The 14,364-nt window shown below is 40.8% G+C and overlaps 1 protein-coding gene across 2 annotated transcripts; it reads left to right on the forward strand.

Annotated features, from left to right (window-relative positions):
• The first annotated feature begins 929 nt into the window (after nt 1-929).
• LOC119778669 (malate dehydrogenase, cytoplasmic) lies at nt 930-13,628 on the forward strand. Of its 2 annotated transcripts, none has more exons than XM_038278016.1 (9): nt 930-1,125; nt 7,170-7,268; nt 7,645-7,741; nt 8,359-8,534; nt 9,101-9,223; nt 9,958-10,134; nt 10,206-10,319; nt 12,151-12,240; nt 13,196-13,628. In XM_038278016.1, exons 1-9 carry the CDS (start codon nt 1,072-1,074, stop codon nt 13,316-13,318), a joined length of 1,053 nt encoding a protein of 350 aa, XP_038133944.1. In that variant the 5' UTR covers nt 930-1,071; the 3' UTR covers nt 13,319-13,628. The 2 variants fall into 2 exon arrangements, with proteins under 2 accessions (XP_038133944.1, XP_038133946.1); XM_038278018.1 differs by lacking the exon at nt 930-1,125 and adding an exon at nt 6,173-6,328.
• The last annotated feature ends 736 nt before the right edge of the window (nt 13,629-14,364 follow it).

The following is a 14,364-nucleotide window of genomic DNA, read 5'->3' on the forward strand; positions in this document are numbered from 1 at the left end:
TATTACGACTTTAATCTCGTAATATTATGACTTTAATCTGGTAATATAATGACTTCATGTTAATAATATTACGACTTTATTCTCGTAATATTAAGACTTTAATCTCGTAACATTACGACTTTATTCTTGTAAAGTTAAGATATTATTCTCATAATATAACGACTTTAATCTTGTAATATTATGACTTTAATCTAGTAATATAAGGACTTCATTCTAATAATATTGCAACTTTATTCTCGTAATATTAAGACTTTAATTTCGTAACATTACGACTTTATTCTCGTAAAGTTATGATATTATTCTCATAATATTACGACTTTATTCTCGAAATAGAAGACAAAAAAAAAAAATCTCTAGCCTGGCCCTAATACTCCGTCCTAAAATGAAATTATCGATTTTTGGGAAAAAAAAAATTGTTTCAAAATATCTTTAAGAAGAAATTATTTGAATAAAATATAACCAAATGTGGGATAAGAACCCCTTTAATCATATTAATCTTACAAGCCATGAAGTAAAAGTGCCACCTAAAGATACTCAGTGGTCCCCAGTCCCACAACAGACACCTTGGACACGCCCCTGGCCATTTTCTACACATTTCCAATCACTGATCACATTCTGCACAGAAGCTGCTGCTCATTATCCTTACGTAACCCTATCACATATATGTTGGGTTGCTGCAGCCTTGAGATCCCGTTTCCACTGCATTGACGTCACTGGCTCCCACACAGACCTCCTTCATGTTGCATGTCACTGTATAATCGCCCAAACTTTTTATTTATTATTATTTGCACCTTTTCCAGACATTAAAAGCTCCATGGTGTTCTAGTCAGGGGCTATTTGTGGACTCAAAATCTTATTAAGCGCCTAGGCTGGCTGCGGTCTGGGTCTGTGGATGTGTTCGCTGCAGGTAGGGCTGGAGGTGTTGGAGAAGACGGACTGCAGCGCGCGCGGTCACCTCGTGACTTTTGGAGGTATCCTATCCGGCCTCGCGCCCTTCTTTCTCTCCTCAAAGTCTCCTCGTTGTTTGAGGGGAAGCCAGTTATCTAAAGGCTAAAGAAAAGCAGCGGAACAATGCTGACGCTGCTGACCTCCATGTATATTGTGGTGCGGGCAATCTCCCGACAGGTGAGTTCAAGGAGGCACACAGATCACACGAGCCGCCGCGGGAATGCAATTGACCGCACGTCTTTGAACGCACCTCGGCAGAGCAATTCTTTTATTAAAATTGAAAGACCTCAGTCTGCCTGTTAGTGTCTGTGTGAAAAGGCTCCATTTCTTAACCATTTACTACCGGCTGCAGTGGTTTACATAGGAATGCACCATAGGGCCCTAATTTGTTTTGCTACGTAGGCTTTTAAAAGTAAAAGTTTTAATAATTGACTCAGTAGACAATTAAGCGTGCAGGTAGCTTCAACAAGAGACATATTTTCTAAAGTATTTGCTCTAATTTAAATCAAACTGTGCTGTTTTTGACGAAGTGTTTACTTCAGTAAGTCAGAGAATGTTAATTAAACAGCATCCGCTTTTTCTCTTCAGAATAAAAGTCAGCACGCAAGGCTAACCGCGTTTTGTTTTATAAATATTTCATTCTAAAATCATTCTAAAATAAGCTTGGCAATGCAAATAATGTGTTTTAAAAACTATGCCTCTGTATACTATGGAGCCCCACAACTTACATGGGTGAAAAAAGAGATGTGGTGTGCGCACAAAATACTAATTTGTTCCCACAAAATATTGATTTGTTCCCACTAAATACTGATTTGTTAGGACAAAATACTAGTTTCTTACCATGAAATATTAATTTGTGCCCTGAAATACCAATTTGTTACCCAAAAATAGGAATTTGTTCCCACGAAATATTAATTTGTTCCCACTAAATACTGTTGTTACTACTAAATATAAATTTATTACCACAAAATAGTAATTTGATCCTACTAAATATTTATTTGTGTCCACTAAATAGTAGTTTGTTCCTACAAAATATTAATTTGCTCCCACAAAATATTTTGTGGTTAAAAAAAAATAAAATAAAAAATTAGTGGGAATAAATTAGTATATCATGCACACGCTGTATCTCTTTTTTTCTCGTATGTCAGTTCTGGGGCTCTGTATTCCTCTGCAGCATCTTGGGCACAATCATCTATTAAATGTGAGCTGGCATTAAAGTTATGTATTAACAACGCTCCGTATTAAAAAGATATACGTATAGCCTATGATGCAGGAAGCAAAGTAACACTTTAATTTAGGTAACCGTTTCTAGCAAATATTTAGGCTAATTTACACAGAGATAGATACGGAAGAGGATTAGGGCCACTGAAAAAAAAAAGTTAACTGATTTTTTAATTTTATTTCAGTTTAACAGAATTCTGAGATTAAAGTCAGAATTCTGACATTTTTCTCAGGATTCTGACTGAATTCTGACAATAAAAAAAAGTCAGAATTCTGAGAAAAAAGTCAGAAACTGAAATACTAAACTGAAATAAAATTTAAAAATCAGTTAACTTTTTTTTTTTTTTCCACTGGCCTTAATCCTCTTCCGTAGATAGAAGGCGTTCAGGCAACAGAACATTTCCAAGGGCGCTGAATAGTAGCGCTTTCATCTTATTTTGAAGATTCCATTTTCATGCTTCCGGTTCCTCCCCAGCGTTTGCTACCTTGTAAGCAACCGAACAAACTGCAGCTTATCAGCACCGCGGTCAGTTCCTCACATTGCTGAGCTGCTGTAGCTCCAAGTAGGAGCAGCTCGACGAAGACAGGACCTGAAAATCCAACATGGCTGCTGTGCCCTTGACCCTTTTATGCACTGGCATCAATTTACCACACAGGAAATGATCCTCCAACCGATTCCTCTAATACAGTAACCTCCCATCACTGACCCAGCATGTATCCGAGGTTTCCCAGCCTCAGCACACTTGAGACTTAGACTTAGAGTGTATATAGTACAAAAAAGCATAAACAAAAATGTAATGTCCTGGAATGGGTTTCCCTTAGATATAAAATTATCTGCAAAGTAGAGAGCTAACATGGAAGTTGGTTTGGATAATTGCACTTGTACTGCAGAGATGTACTGACCTTATAAATAACAAAAAAATTACACAGGCTACACAGTAGTTGGCATGTGTTATTGCACAGTGAGAGAGAATATTGCACATGAGTGACAATAGGTGATGTTTTGCACAAGATGTCCAAGGAGGGGGTTGCTGACCCTTGTCCCTCTTCTTATCACCTCCTCCTCCCCCCCTAGTGAGGATTTGTGCATCAGTCAGTTTGTCCTGCATTTGGGGAGGAGCAATCTCCCACTGATCAGGCTCCTCTGAGCAGTGAAGACAGTGAGCAGAGGGTGGCTGGCATTGTTCATAATGTCCAGCAGTTTGTGACGTGTCCTTGTCTCTACTACCGTCCCCAGAGGGTCCTGCTTGTTTCCTGCTTGCTGCAGTGCACTGAGAGACCTTTATTAGCCACGCCCCCTCGTTCACTCTTTGAGCTGGTGTCAATGGCCTGTATCTCCTCAGCAGCGTAAGGTTTTTTATGCACAAAGCAAGAAAGAAAAACTAATAAAAACAGCTGAACTGGGGGCTGGAGTTTCCTCTTTAACTAAAATGATAATTCCACCTTCCTCACTAATGACTGTTTAGATCAGCCTTTGTTTGACTTGCTCAGACAGGTTTCAGTGTTCAAAGGCAAGGAAGTTCATTTCTGGATAAAATACCTTCTACTTTAGCTGCTCTGGTTCTTCACTGTTCCTCAAATAGCAGAGTTGTAAAGTCAGAAAGGATTCATTACAGGGATTAACCTCCTGCCAGACAACAGGTTGACCACTTAACAAGTTTAATGATGATGCAGAGACGTCCTGTAGGCGGTGATGATTCTATCTGGTTGCCAACGGTGGTTAAAACACAAGAAGAAGAAGAAAAAGAGACTCTTGCTCTGTTCGAAAACCTAGGACGGGTCCTCCAAGGACGCGGTCTACCTAGACTGGATCCTTCGAAGTCCTTGAAAATAAGGAGACCGGAAGAGTTTAGGCTGTAAATTCGACCAGGTCTACCCTTCGGCGGGTTTTACCGCCGTATGCTCTGTTGCTTAGCAACCGTAAACGTTGACACACAAAGCAGGAAAAGAATGAATACAGAAGTTTTCAAAACTGTTTATTTATTTCTTTTTTATTGTGAAGTGAACAAAGACTACACTAACAGGAATCCAGAGTGGAATAAATGTTCCAACCACCAGGAGCAGGAACAAATAAAATCAAATGTAATGATAGAAACCTTAGTCAGTTAAATAACATGCTGCTGTCATTCTGCACATCTCTGATGTTGCTGCTATTTTCAAATATCCATTACTGTAAAAATGTCCATAGCTGCATATTGGTTATTTATTCCCCAGTTTTATATTGTTAAAACACTTTACAGTATTGTATTGTTTATATTTTAACTCTTCCCTATTATGTTATTCTTATACATTTTTCTAAGGTCCTCATTTGTGTGACCATTTAATAATATTTCTGCTGCTGTAAATTTGCCCATTGTGGGACAATAATGAGATTTTCTATTCTATTCTATAAAAGGGGTCGAAAGATATAAGTAAATCTAAACAATGTATTTATAAAAAATATATCTGCAAAATCTCTAATATACAACAACAAAAAATACGTAGTTAAGCATATTGTGCAAAACAGCAATAAAAAGATAAAAATCCTATCAGATTTATAGTCCCCACCCTGCAGATCTATTAGAATCTGTCCTTTAATTACAGCCAAACCCATTTACACAGTAACAGATAAAAACCTTTAGATAAATCAAACATTACCGCCACATATCTCACTCAATAACCATTAAAACAACTATTTTTCATTAATCTCAGACGGAACTATTAAATGACTTGTATTACATTAAACTGAACTTCCAATTTTCACCACTGTTCGGCGCCAAGTAACCTTTACTCTGATCACAGCTTGCTTGGTCTCGCAATGAATCCTGGGATATCCAAGAATGCCGAGGATACATCAGACCCGTCCTTCAAATCGGGCAAAAAGAAGGACGCATTTTAAGGCCGCATAACGAGGACTCTTGGAATCCGACCAGACCTCGGCGCCGCGCTATGACGTAATCGGCCTTCGAATCCGGTCTTCTAAGGATGCGTCCTAGGTTTTCGAACAGAGCATCTCTCTAGAAGTTGCGAAGTGTGATTTAAAGAGTTTGTCCCAAGTGATCTATTTTCAGAAAAAAGAACCAGAGAGGTAGTGTCAGGGTTCTGCCCTCTGCTTGGGTTTATTTTTACGTTTAATTGTGTTCTGTGTCTTTGTAGCTTATTTCTACAAATGCTGAGTTCTTAAATGATCCTCTATTGCCCCCCTTGTGCTTGTTTTCCTTTCCCCTTGGCTGCTCCCAGTTGGTCCTGCACACACCTGCTTCATATCTGCTGGTTAGCTTGTCTTGGTTCAGTCTCCCTATATATACCTCAGCTCTGTAGTGCTGGTTTGTTGTGTCTGTTGCTTCCTCATTTCTGGTTCCCCACTTAACTATTAAATCAGCAAGACTCAACTCTGCCTCCTGATCTCTGCCTTTGGGTCCTCAAAAATCTCATCCAAACAGACAGATAGAGCTATCTGGTGCAGACACAGATCCATCCATCCATCCATCCATCCATCCATCCATCCATCCATCCATATTCTTCCACTTATCCGGGGTCGGGTCACAGGGGTAGCAGCTTCAGTAACTTGTGTTGATGTTTACATAAAGCTATGAAAATCAATTTAAAAAAAGAAAAATAAATGTCAGTTTTTTCCTAAAAGGTTAAGCCCACAAATGTTAAGGCTACATGATTGACAAGAGGATGTTATCTCTGATTGAATAGTTGTTTTGGAAATGTTTATAGCCGTGGTAGAGAAAGAGCACTATTTATTTCATTTATTTAGTTCACAGAAACTAAAAATCATACCGTTTCATTGGAATTAAACGGTTAAAAAGCGGAAGTCTCAAAAGCAAGTCCTGTAATACCGCCTCTTGCCACAATAGGTCACTGCTGTGCAGTTTAAAGAAACTCTCAAAAAGGAGTCTTTTCAGAAAATCGTTCATCTATGTGGCACAAGTGGGCGCGGTTTGATCAGAGCAATGCATTCTGGGATACTGTGTTCTTTTAGAAGAGGTTGCCGTGAATAAACAATGGGACGCTGATACTAAATGACTACAAGTCCCGTGTTTTAAGGGGGAGTGTCATTTCAACGTCCGTGTTTCCATACACCCATAGAGGTGACCCCTCCGCTCTCAATCCGACTCTGAACAGGGAGAGCAGCAGCCGAGCCAACCAACTCCATCATTTACTAGTAATGGTAAGACGCTCCAGTTATGCTTTAAAAACGTCAGCATGTCGTGTTTTAAATGTTTCTGTTTTTCGAGGTGAACCAAATGTCACGCAGACGGCGGGAACCGCGCATCTCCAGATGATGCTAAAATGCTAATATAATTTCTGATCTCTGCTAACTGAAGCAGAAATACAGAAGTGAAGGACGGGATGTGACGCAGCTACTGCAGCTTTGATATGTTGGCACGTGCATGAATGCAATAATTACAAATTAATAAATTAAATTAATATGAAAATGACAGCGGTGCGGATTAATTTTATGCCGCTGCTCGGCGGAGATTTCATACATCTGCATCCGCTTTGATAGGAGCTGACGGTGGCGTCAGTGTGACGTCACCGGGCCCCCTTTATTTCAATCTGTGCGATCAACCAATCAGGATCGACTTGATTAGGTCAAATCTCCACTAAAAGCACCACTTGTTTATTAGTTTTTTGTTGGAAAATATGATGTTAGCTGATTTATCTACAGGAACAGATGTGATGATTAAAGTTTAGATGTCTGCAAACCGATAAAATTCAAAACTAATGACTTGTTTTTGGAATTCAGATCAACATTGTATTTGTAAAGGAATTGCAGTGTGACTTGTTTCTCCTTGGTGTGAAGGACAGAGCTTCACTGTGGGACTAGTTGCTGAAGATGACCTTGTGAACCAGGAGCCTAACAGCAGGGTTAAACCAGTTTACCCTCCTTACATAAAAATGTTAAAACGCTCCGACTGAGCGATCCGACCAGCAGTGCAGGCTGCTGCCATGACACGTTCAACTAATTCATTAACTCGATGAAACTGTTTTTCTTCTTCTCCCTCCAGGCTGAACCGATCCGTGTTGTGGTGACTGGTGCTGCCGGCCAGATCGCCTACTCCCTGCTCTACAGCATCGCTAAGGGAGATGTGTTTGGGAAGGAGCAGGTGAGATTCACTCTCAGCTTTTATTTTATGACGTTATGTAACAGCGTTACAGTGAATCATGTATGCATCCTAGCAATAAGCATGATTCAGGGAAGAAAAACCATAATGTTGCAAACTATTCTGATAATCAGTGGTTACTGAAACATTGTATCCGTATCAACTTTAGGATGGTCCTTGGAAAATTCTCTAAATGCTTTTATTACTTTAATTTGCTCAAAATGTAATGTTTTACACGCTGCAGCTGAGCTGAAAGAGAAACCTTTACCCTCGTAAAAATAAAAACAATCCCACAGATCCAAACTAAGACCAATATTCTGAATGCTGTGGCTGCTTAGTCCTTGATTTATTTCCTCGTTTTTTCCCGTCCTGTCATCAGCCGATCATCCTGATCCTGCTGGACATCACCCCCATGCTGCCTGTGCTGGATGGAGTGGTCATGGAGCTGCAGGACTGTGCTCTCCCACTTCTGAGGGGTGAGCACTTCATTTAGTTTTTCCCCCCTCCCATTCTTCAGCCTGGAAACAGGAGGATGTTATTTTTAGTTCCTCAGCTTAAAGACATCTTCAGTAACTGATTATTCCTATAATCCACTTTATTCCAGGATGTTGTCATAAAGAAAAAAAATGCAATCCAAACACAGATCGCTGAAGTTGCACGCTGTCCTCAATGTCTCTGGGTTGTCCTTCTGAAGTGCACACTGGTGGAAGGAGTGTCAAAAACAAGGCTTTTGATTGGATGCTGGTTCTGGCACCAGAGCGGCCAATCAGAGCTGTGGTGGCACAACAATGCACCGAGAGCAGGACTTAGCACAGATTGAAGTTCAGCCTGATAGCAGCGTTCTGTCGACCGAGCAAACAGCTAACTTATCATCAGCAGGATCAGTCCAAGCAGCAGGACTTTATCTCTCAGAGGTCCTCAGATCAACATTTCTTAGCTTTGAGACCAGTAGCATAGTATCCATCCCAAGTCACACAGTAGATTATAAATAAAAAACTTCCTGATGAGCTCATAGTTGCTGAGGTTTATAACCTTCTAGTAAAGTGTTTGGAGCAGCTAAATATGTCCCAAACTCCTTTCCCTGCTTCTATAGAGGTCATCCCCACTGACAAGGTGGAGGTGGGCTTCAAGGACATCGACGCCGCCATCTTGGTGGGATCTATGCCCAGGAAGGAGGGGATGGAGAGGAAGGACCTCCTTAAAGCCAACGTGGCAATCTTCAAGACTCAGGGAGCTGCTTTGGACAAGTTTGCCAAGAAGACTGTAAAGGTGACGCCGCAGGCTTTCTTTTGACTCCATTTCTAGATATATGGTTGTTAAACTCTGTGTGCTTTACTCCAGATTTAGGGGGAATAATGTAGCAGGATTTTTTTGACTTGGTTCTTTGCATTTAGCTGCTAATCAAAACAGGACATGAAAGTGCTGCGATGAGCCGTTTTGGTCAGGAAAGGCCAGAGGAAGCAGCAACACGCAGGCTTCATGTTGCAGCAAAGGGTCAAATCTATGAACCGTCAGTCCACATCTGAAAAGTCACAAACATCATTACTTTGTCTCCCAGGATCCTGTTAATTTGGGGACCTTTAAGCGCCTTGATTAGTGAAGTAATCATTTGCAAACTGCTGTATAGAATCACTCTGATATTGTTTAGTTATCGGAAACATTTAAGCCGTTTAAAAAGGAGAAAAAACCCAGAAGGAGTCATAAAATTCTAGCGTAGGTATGTTATATTTTTTAATGTATATTTTACAAACTGCAGGGGGCGCCATTTGCCATGAGCTGCATGCAGTTGCAGTTTCTCCCTTCCTCACTGAGCTGTTTGATTCTCTTCCCTTCAGGTTCTGGTTGTTGGAAACCCAGCAAACACAAACTGTCTGATTGCCTCCAAGTCGGCTCCATCTATCCCCAAAGAGAACTTCTCCTGCCTGACCCGACTGGACCACAACAGAGCCTGCTCCCAGGTAAACACCAGAAAAAGATGAACCCAAAAACAAGGCTTTCCATTGTTAGCCTGTAATATCTGAAACCTGTCTATGATTGTGGAAGGTCGGTCCCCCCTTTAACCACCGGCCTTCCACAATCATACACAGGTACAGGCCTTGTTTTTGGTCCACTATATAAAGCCTCAAACTCGATGCAAATCCAGACATTTTGAATTGAGAAAGCTTCCTTGGTGGGAAGCGAAACGCCTTCAAACCTTGGACACAAAGTCCAGTGGATTGTTTTTTAAACTTTTTCAGAAAGGGTAAATACACTTACTTTAGGAAATCTAGATCTTTTTTGCCGTATAAACCCTTTTGTCTTTTATGTTTTCAATTTCACGTAGCCTGGTAAACCAGACCAAAAAACCACCTGCTTTGCAACACATCTCTGTGTTGTGATTGGCCAGCCAGTTCTAGGGCCTGAGGCATTGATCGAGGCTAGACCACTCGCAGGGGAAAATGATATTGGACACTGGCGGGTGGCGCTGGCTTTCTAGGCTACATTTCAGGAACATTTTGCTTCAAATCGAATAGAAATGACAGATTTTAGTCCTCGCTGGTTCCTCATGGTGATCATTACAGGAGAAACTTTTCTGATCACCAGACATTGAACCTTCCCCCCTCAATCAGAACCGTTTTTCACGGTTCTTTATATCTGTGAGGAAGAAACTGAGCCCAGTTAAAACTCTGTTTTACCTCTACCCGACCTGCAGGTGGCGATGCGTTGCGGCGTGTCCTCCAACAACGTGAAGAACGTCATCATCTGGGGGAACCACTCCTCCACTCAGTACCCCGATGTCCATCACGCCAAGGTGAACGTGGGCGGCGGCGAGAAGGCCGCGTACGACGCCGTGAAGGACGACGCCTGGTTCAGAGGCGACTTCATCTCTGTGAGTGCTCGGCCTCCTCTCAAAGACGGGAGCAGCGCCGAGGCCTTTTCTGACTCTCCTTCCTCCTGCAGACGGTGCAGCAGAGAGGCGCCGCCGTCATCAAGGCCAGGAAGCTGTCCAGCGCCATGTCTGCGGCCAAGGCCATCTGTGACCACATGAGGGACATCTGGTTTGGCACCAAGGAGGTCAGTGTTTGCAGAAAGTAAAGGGAGTTATCACTTCGACTAAAATATTTACTGAGAAGAGAAAGGAGCAGAGAGGCTGTTGCTCCTTCTGAACGCCTCAAATAGTTGTTCCAGTTTCCTTTCCCGGGTCAACCGTAGGACTGAAACAATCCATCTGATTAATCGATTATTGAAATAATCCTCAACTAATTTAGTAATTGGTTAATTGTTAACTGGAGTATAGAAACTGTAAAACGTGCCTTTAGCTGACAGAGCGACCCACTTAGAGCAGGAATTATATCAAAATTGTAAAAAAAGAATAAGCATCCAGAACCCCTCAGGTAGAAAGGTTTTAGTTTCACCTGGTTTGATTTAAAAAAATCGTCTTTACGAAACAGGTTACCGTAATTTTCGGACTATTAGCCGCACTGGACTATAAGCCGCAGGTTTTTTATGTTTAACACAAACTGTCTTGCGCTCGCTATGTCCGTTTCTCGCTTTCGTTCTGTCTCGTACCGCTCGCAGTAGAAGTCTGCTTCCGGAGGACCTCCGCATTCCCGCGCACGCGGCTACCGTACTTGTGTGTTGAAGTAAATGTGACGTCAACATGGTGGATGGTAAAATCCATAGATTTAGGTATTACCCTAGTGGCCGTTAGCTGTAAAAGTCCCACAGAGTGTGGAGGCGTTCAAAAAAGGCCTCAAGACATTTTTATTTAAAAAAGCCTATGAACATTAGTTAGTATTTTATCTGTGTGGTTTTATGGTTATTTTACTGTTTTGTTTTTACTACGTATGTTATTTTATTGTAATGTCTCATTTTAACTATGTATACTGTTTATTGTACGGTTTTGTTTTTAACTATGAATTCTGTAGCACTTTGAAATTTTTTTTTTAAATGTAAAGTGCAATACAAATAAAATTTATTATTATTATTATTATTATAGATAAGCCGCATTGTTATAAAAGCTGCAAGGTCGAAAAATGGGGGGGAAAATCATGGCTTACAGTCCGAAAATTACGGTAATCGATTTATAAAATAATGGTTAATTGCAGCCTTAGTCGATAGTAAGAACTCTATCCAGGGTAGGAAAGGAGGTCCAGACTGTTTGTTCTCAATCTGAACAGCCTTACAGATGAACACGCATCGATGACGCTGGTCAAGCTGAGATTACAGCCCTCTGGAAATCAGCCACAAATAAAACACAAGTTATTTGTAAAGTAGCAAACAACCGAAGCACTTTGTTATAAAACTTGCGCTTAAACTTACGAAGTTGTGTACATTAGCATGTATCACAAAGAGCACGGGTGAAGAAATGATGTATCTTTGTTCAACTGTGAGAGGGGAGGCAAAGGATTGTGGGTAACCATTACTGCTCCTAGCTGCAGATAGGAACGTCGGGAGTTTCTATGCTAAATGATCGATGATAGGAAGCGTCCTGCTTCCTTTTCCTACCTCCTTCCTTACTGACAGCATTATTCACAGCCTAAGTTTTTGGACAGATTTGCTCTTCCAAAACGGAGCCTTTGATTGGTTCTCTCTCAGCCAGCTTTCCATATTTGGCGTATAAACATTTAACCTGATCCTTGCAAAAATACCTTGAGTATTTCTCTCAGTATCAGTCTTCAAGTCTTCTCACATTAAATTTAGGTTTGAACTTTGACTAGGCTCATCCATCACCTTGTAACACCTGCCACCCATCTATTCTTCCTTAGTTGTCCTATCAGCTGAGATCCTACTAGATCTCTGCATCTCCTCCATAGTTCTGATGTTTTCTTTTTTCTGCCTTTTTCTGATTGTTTTGCTCGCTTTCGTTTTTGTTTATCTGAACTTTACGTTTGGTTTCCGGCAGGGTGAGTTCATCTCTATGGGTGTGTATGCTGCTGGAAACTCCTATGGCATCCCAGAGGACCTCATTTACTCCTTCCCGGTCCAGATCAAGGTGAGCTGCTGTAAATATTTGCTCTGGAAAAATATATTCTCGATTTTAAAGTCGTAGGGAAATCATATTTAAATGTCAAATCATTCTGGCTTAAACATGTATATAAATGTACTCTTTATCATCTGATAAAGAGTACATTTAAAAATCTGTTAAAATCTGTTTGTTTTTTTTTGTTTTTTTTCGTTATCTCATGCAGGCCAGTTAGTTATATGTCAACTTGTACACCTAAATTCGGAAAAAAATAAAAAATTTTCGGTAGCATCTTGATTCATTTGTCGCAGCTAATATACGCAACGATTGAAATCAGAATCCTTTCCTTTCCCATTGAGTTGCGTCCCAGTGTTCACGGGGATGGACGTCTGTGTCTTCAGCAGGCGTAGAGCTAACAGAACTGGCAGCGTTGCGAGGCAAGGGCTCAAACATGTACGGCTGGAAGCCTTCTACACCAAACCAAGCTTCTGCCGCCCTGGCGTCCTCTTCCACAACATCTTCGTCCCCGCTTTCCTCCTCTAAATAAAAAATGGATGACGGAGGAGACTCATCCACGACCTCCGACACTAAACTCTCCTCCTCTTGCATGTTTCCTCTGTCCATAGCGTTCCTTGACAGCGTCCTTTCAAAGTCACCAATTTAGTGCTACTTGGTCCCAATGGAATTTCCCATTGGGAACCTACTAGCACTAAGACGCTAACTGGTTAGCAAGATGCTTCTGACAAAACGGTCACAATCAAACTTGCTTGTGAACCTTCCACCACAACAATCCCGCCCTCTTGATAATCGACCAATCACATTCACTTTATTCGGAAATGCAACGATTGGAACAGCCACTTCCCTACGACTTTAAACACCTGAGAGACTTAAGAGAAAAAACCTTTTTATTTTTAGCATTTAAATACCTCATAAGAGTTTTTGAAGCACAACTACAAATAAGTGTTTTCTCTGTCATTCTTTGCAGAACAAGACCTGGAAAATAGTGGATGGACTCCCCATCAATGACTTCTCCAGGGCCAAGATGGATGCCACAGCCACCGAGCTGGTGGAGGAGCGAGACACGGCCATGGACTTCCTGTCCAACTGACTATCCCCCCCTGCTGGCCAACAGCAGCTCTTAGATCCTCCAAAGGCTGGCTGTTCTCGGCTCTGAAGATGTCCTCCACTGTTACGCCATCTGAGCTGCAGTCTGTGTGTCACCTCTGAGTGTGTGTGCGAGTGCGTTACTTGGGCCCTTCTTCAGGTTTCCAGAAAATCTGTTCTAACCTCCACAACCCAGCCTCCTCTGTATGCAAGACACCAAGAGAATATCTCTGTTAGTAGATGAAAACGCACATGTTGGCTGTGCAAAAGCTGTAACAAACCACCTTCTCTTCAATAAAACCAAGAAAATCCAACCCACTGTTTTGTCTCACTTCACTTAGTTTAAACCAAAAGCTCAAAATCAGACTGCTAACATAACTTATCTGACCTCAGATCAGGTCATAATAAGTTTTGTTCTGCTATTACTTGCAGTACATAATAGTAGCCACATGAGGGCAGCATAATTTCACATTTATGAGGTAGCTGAGAGTTTATATGAAATTTTTTGCAGATGTTTTTCCATGTTCTGCATGAATAAAAGTTCCTTTCTTAGCCTAATGACTAGGGCTGCAACTAATGGTTATTTTGCTTATCAATTTTATGTTTTTATTCAATTAATCTGATAGAAAAAGACGCTTGAAAAATATTTAAAACTGTCACTTGAGGAACCTTGATACAGCATATTCATAAACAAAAATGTTTTTAATCTTAAATGCTCTCTCTATATATATATATATATAAATGTATATATATAATTTTACATAAGTACAGTTCTGAGTTGGTTCCTCTTTCAGCTAATGACATAGGCTTTGTACACTCCACTTAGAGGTTAATCAATTAATCGAGTTGACGATTATTTCAATGAATTTATCACAAATAACCCAATTAATTGCTTCAGCAACACTTATGTCGTAGCTCTGTAACGCTACTGAGGGAGTTTTTATTCTTACGTTATAATAGTGTCCTAAAATGGCAAAACTTTAGCAGATGGCAGCAAAAAATACATTTGCAATAAAAGGGGATACAAAATTATGAAAGGAGGCTCTGCAA

The sequence above is a fragment of the Cyprinodon tularosa genome, unplaced genomic scaffold, assembly GCF_016077235.1.
Source record: "Cyprinodon tularosa strain WSP-4 unplaced genomic scaffold, ASM1607723v1 ctg137, whole genome shotgun sequence".
NCBI classification, from domain to species: Eukaryota; Metazoa; Chordata; class Actinopteri; order Cyprinodontiformes; family Cyprinodontidae; genus Cyprinodon; species Cyprinodon tularosa.